The 5,194-nt window shown below is 57.3% G+C and overlaps 1 protein-coding gene across 1 annotated transcript; it reads left to right on the top strand.

Moving 5' to 3' along the window:
• The first annotated feature begins 504 nt into the window (after window positions 1-504).
• IRX4 (iroquois homeobox 4) lies at window positions 505-4,987 on the top strand. Its single transcript, XM_083863874.1, has 5 exons — window positions 505-726; window positions 1,680-1,931; window positions 2,491-2,597; window positions 3,501-3,823; window positions 4,011-4,987. Exons 1-5 carry the CDS (start codon window positions 682-684, stop codon window positions 4,769-4,771), a joined length of 1,488 nt encoding a protein of 495 aa, XP_083720000.1. The 5' UTR covers window positions 505-681; the 3' UTR covers window positions 4,772-4,987.
• The last annotated feature ends 207 nt before the right edge of the window (window positions 4,988-5,194 follow it).

Below are 5,194 nucleotides of genomic sequence, written 5' to 3'. Positions count from 1 at the left end.
CTGCTCATTAATTAATTTCTAATTAAAAGTGCTTACTAGCCTTTCAGTGACTAAGGAGGGTGGGGAAAATAGCTGATACAACATTGATCCTTCAGATTAAAAACATTCATTTCCTTCCCTTGCCTGCAGAAGTATATGTGTTGCAAGCAGGCGTTGCCGCTCCAGAAAACCTTCCCAAACTTTTCTCCCCTGTTAGGCGGGCTGAAGGCGATGCTGGAGAGTCTGTTTTCCATGCCAGGGGAAAGATTCCCGAAAATGAGTGTTAAACTTACAGGCAGGTTAATTTGAGTAGGTTTTGCGTGACGTCAGAGGCTCGGCTCTTTTAAAACAACGTGCTTGTGAGCTGATGCATTTGTATCACTTTTCTTCTTCCCATCTTTTATTTTTCCGTGGGTGCAAAGTATTTAGTTTTTGCCACTTTGGAGCCTACATGTAACAATTATTTCTGTGTCGTAGCTGCAGTGAGGAAGGTGAAATATGTAGCGTACATATTTAAAAGGAAAAAAAAAAAAAGTTTAAGTTTTCATGTAAATAAATTAAGTGTGGTTTTCTGTTTCGTCCTATAAGCATCTAGGGACCTGTGGTTACCAATCAATTGGTACAACAGAGCAGAGCCAGGCTGCAATAGCGTGCAGATCAGACGCCTCGCCTTGTTTCTAGATAACTGGGAGCCTCTGTACCATGTCCTATCCTCAGTTTGGCTACCCTTACTCCTCTGCACCCCAGGTAAGACTTTTTGCCTACCAACGTTAATTGATTGAATTTCCATCCTTCTCGGTGCCTTCCGTCCGGGATGAGGGCGCAGCGATCCTCCTCTCCCGCGGGCGGCAGCGGCAAAGCAGATCTCGCTCCGCAGCTTTCCAACGTGCCCAAGTTCTGTCTCGGGCACCAGTTTTCAAATGGGATGAAACAGGCGGGGGTTGGGGGGTGTTTGGGGGTGATGGAGACGCGTGGGAGATGATTACAGAGATGAGAGAGATGAGAAGGGGAGCTACAGATCCCTAACCCCCACCTGCACCCCCCCACACCTTTTTTTTTCCTCTTTCACGATTAAATTCACAGTTTATCAATTAAACATGGAGGTACCGAGGTCCGGCCCGTAGGAACAGAATAGGATATTCCAAACCAGCAGGTTAATAACAGATGCGTGCGTGGCTGCCACAAATCTGCAGTCAAAATAAATATGCATGAATGACTTCGGAAAAAAAAAAAAAAAAGGTTTAAAAACGCAGATGGGAATCATTGTGCTGCAAGAGGAGAAAACGGTGTAAACCTCAGTCCTGTGAAAACACCCTAGGAAAAGTTAGCTTTTAAATGCAGAGGGCCCGAGGAATGTATTGTAGAGGATTAAACATCCACAGTCACGGGGCGTTTGGTGCTGGTTGTTGTTGTTGAGGAGTCCTTTTAAAACTGATAAAATACTTGCACCTCTGCGCTTCTCCAGAGACTTTCTATCACGATTGAAGTAAAATACGGCACGGGAGGGGGAAAGGAGGGGACACCCCAAAGCTACAACCTGATCTGAAAAAGAAAACCCCCAAAAAACCCAAAACCAAACCAAACCCAAACAAAAACCCCACCGAACCCACACAATCTAAAACCAACCGAACCCAAACTTGGTGACACTTGGAGGAGCTCCCCCCGCACCCCGCCCTGAGCGCCGCTCTCTCTCCCTGCAGTTCCTGATGAGCACCAACTCCCTGACGACCTGCTGCGAGTCCAGCAGCCGGACGCTGGCCGAGACGGGGGCGGCGGCCTCGGCGCAGACGCCCGTGTACTGCCCGGTGTACGAGAGCCGCCTGCTCGCCACCGCCCGCCACGAGCTCAACTCCGCCGCCGCCCTGGGCGTCTACGGCGGGCCCTACGCCGGGCCGCAGGGCTACGGCAACTACGTGACCTACGGCACCGAGGCTCCCCCCTTCTACTCCCTGGTAAGCCGCCCGGGGCCGCTCCCTCCATCCCGCCCGTGGGCCCCGCGCTCCCCCCGAGCCCCGGGGCAGGAGGCGGCTCGGCGGGACCCCCTCCCGGCGGGGCAGCCCCGGGCCCGTCTCCCCCGGCCCGCGCCCCGCAGCTGTTCGGGCCCGGCGCTCGCTCCTCACGGCAACGCAATTAAAACTCGCGCCTGACGAGCTGGTGCCGCCTGCGGAGCGCCCGCCCGGGCCGGCGGTTCAGGGCGACCCAGACCCGGGCTTCAAAAAAAAATTACGCTCTCTTCCCATACAACCAATACAACCATATTTTCCTTTTTCTCGCCTTTTTTTTTTTTTTTTTTTTTTTTTTTTTTTTTTTTTTTTTTTTAATTCCCTGCACCGTAACGGCGCGCGTTAATGTCCCTATTGATGTGGCTGGAGGCCGAGGGGCCCCGGGCGGGTCCGTGTCACGGCTGTGGGACGCGGGGCGGGGGCTGAGGGCGGCGGGGCCGGGCAGGGCTGGACTCTGCCGGGGCTGAGGGCGGCGGGGCCTGAGGGCGGCGGGCGGCGTCTCTTGCAGAACAGTTTGGATGCGAAGGACGGGAGCGGCTCTGCGCATGCGGGCATCGCCCCGGCGGCCGCCTACTACCCCTACGAGCACTCCCTCAGCCAGTACCAGTACGACAGGTAAGCGCCGCCCCGCCCGCCCCGGCCCGAGCTGCCTCCCCCCCGCCATCGCCCCCGCCCCCCCAACCCGCCTCCCCAGCCCCCCCAACCCGCCTCCCCGCTCGGCATCTCTCAGCCGTGTCGCCTCCCCTTCCCCGCACCGACACGGGTCCCCCGCCCCCCGGGCGGGCAGTCCCTCCTAACCGGGGCGGTAATTGTCCTTTCCTGCGCGGAGTCGGGCTGGGGCATCCCGTGTATGTATTTATTAGTTTTTAAAGCGGCGCGAAGCCCCTCACGCAGCGCTCCCGGCTCGGAGGCCCATTGGGCGCCGGTGACCTTTCCTGGAGGATGTGCATTAAATATTCAGCCGCAGCCCGGTGTCATCTGCGTCAGGTTCCTACAATTTCAGGAACAAAAGGGCTGAGGAGATTACTAATAAAAGGAGTAAGAGGAAATATATTTCTATTAACACTTACACCCTGGGGTCACCCAGACGAATTTTGTTTGGAGAGGACTAATAAAGCGAGAGGAAAGTGGTATTTCTGTCAGTTTGCGAGCTGCTAGGCTTTTCCCGCTGCCCGAAACGTTGACATTGACTTTACCGCAAATAAGGGCCGGCGATTCCCTCCCGCTTTCCGCCACCACCGCCGAGGCACAGCGGAAATTCGCACTGCCCGCTGCTGCTGCTGGCTGAACCCTTCCTTCTTGCTTTCCTTCCTCGGCCTGAGTCCTCCAGGCTGGTCTCCCTTATAAAGCTGGGCTGTCCTCATCCATCCCCCCTCCCCGGTCCGGCCGTCCCCCGGGAGGTGCCGCAGCAGGCGGCGGGCCCGGGCTCTGGGCAGGTGCGCGGGGGACCAGAGCCAAGTGTCACATCCCAAGTGTCACATCCCAAGTGTCACATCCCGGGGCTCCCTGTGCCCGCAGGTACGGGACCATGGACGGCGGGACGCGCAGGAAAAACGCCACCCGTGAGACGACCAGCACGCTGAAGGCCTGGCTGCAGGAGCACCGCAAGAACCCCTACCCCACCAAGGGCGAGAAGATCATGCTGGCCATCATCACCAAGATGACCCTCACCCAGGTCTCCACCTGGTTCGCCAACGCCCGCCGGCGGCTCAAGAAGGAGAACAAGATGACCTGGCCCCCGCGGAACAAGTGCTCTGACGAGAAGCGGCCCTACGAGGAAGAGGAGGAGGAGGAGGAGGAGGCGTCGCAGGAAGAGGCGATGAAGAGCGGGAAAGCCGAGGGTACCCTGCTAAAACCAGGCTCTTAGCGGTGCGGCCGCGGGGGCTCTGCCGGCAGCTCGCCCCGGGGCGGCCTCGCTGGTGGGGGCGGCCGCGGGCCTCGCTGGTGGGGGCGGCCCGGGGCAGCGCGGCGCCGACAGTGACCCTGTGTCTTGTTTTTGCTGTCCCTTCCCCCGCCCCCGCCCCGCAGAACCCACGGGCAAGGACGAGAAGGAGCTGGAGCTCAGCGACCTGGAGGACTTGGACGCCGCCGAGTCGGAGAGCTCGGAGTGCGAGCTGCGGCGGCCCTTCCCGCACCCGCATCCCCATCCGCTCCCGCTCCCGGGCGGCGGCCTCCCGCCGCGGGCCGCAGAGCTCCCCGCCAAGATGCCGCCGCCGGGCGCCGCCGGGGAGGAGGAGGAGGAGGAGGAGGCGGCGGCGGAGCGGGCGCGGAGCTGCCTGAAGACCCCGGCGGAGGAGTGCGGCCCCGACCCGCTGGGCGCCCGGCAGCGCGGCTGCGAGTCCAAGATGTGCTTCCAGCAGGGGCAGCAGCTGCTGGAGGCGAAGCCCAGGATTTGGTCCCTGGCGCACACCGCCACCTCCCTCAACCAGGCCGAGTACCCCTCCTGCATGCTGAAACGGCCCGGGGGCGCCGCCGCCGCCGCCGCGCCCGCCCCGGTCGGCGTCATCGACAGGCACCAGGATTCGCCGGTCACCAACCTCAGGAACTGGGTGGACGGGGTGTTTCACGACCCCCTGTTCAGGCACAGTACTTTAAACCAAGCCCTGAGCAACACGACAGTTTCCTGGGCTACCACCAAAGGAGCCATTCTGGAAACGGGCGCCTTGGGACGCGCGGTGGGGAACGGCGCCAACGTGCTCAAGGGGCAGCTCTCAAACCTGGCCCACCATGACTCAAACAAAGAGTTTCTGGCGTTTCCCAAATCAGGAAGCAAAATGTTTTGTTCCTAACAGGCCCATTGCGGGGCAAAGGACTTTCTAACGCTTGAAGTCAGCTACACTGAAAAGAGACTTCCAAGAGTTTAAATTCAAATATAAAACTTTTTCTTCCTTTTTTTTTTTTTTTTTAAACAAACAACATAAACGAGGATTTAAAGTTCAGTTTGCTCAGTTCAATGGAAAGACTTTGCTCATTGCTATTCTGAACATTTTCTCCTGGCTGCGACTTTAAGGGATCAATGTCGTGAAAGTTATTTAATTCCATGTCCAAAAAGCACGTACTATAGTGTAGACCTACTTAAAAAGTTTACATCCGAAAGTTTACAAACGGGAAATTTTAATTCAAGTTTAATTTAAGGCATGCCGACATTAGTTATAAAGACTTTTCGAGAGTTTTTCCTTCTGATTTCCTTGTTAGCATATAATTCACAAACA

The sequence above is a fragment of the Zosterops lateralis genome, assembly GCF_965231275.1.
Source record: "Zosterops lateralis genome assembly, chromosome: 1".
NCBI lineage: Eukaryota > Metazoa > Chordata > Aves > Passeriformes > Zosteropidae > Zosterops > Zosterops lateralis.
The sequence above is the reverse complement of the archived record's forward strand: the minus strand, read 5'-3'. Positions and strand labels throughout refer to the sequence as shown.

What these genes read in the sequence shown, in the direction of transcription:
- IRX4 (XM_083863874.1), top strand. Translation starts at nt 682, where the DNA reads ATGTCCTATCCTCAGTTTGGCTACCCTTACTCCTCTGCACCCCAG. An exon ending in CTTACTCCTCTGCACCCCAG is followed by an intron (nt 727 to 1,679) that starts GTAAGACTTTTT and finishes CTCTCCCTGCAG; the next exon opens with TTCCTGATGAGCACCAACTC. An exon ending in AGCCAGTACCAGTACGACAG is followed by an intron (nt 2,598 to 3,500) that starts GTAAGCGCCGCC and finishes CTGTGCCCGCAG; the next exon opens with GTACGGGACCATGGACGGCG.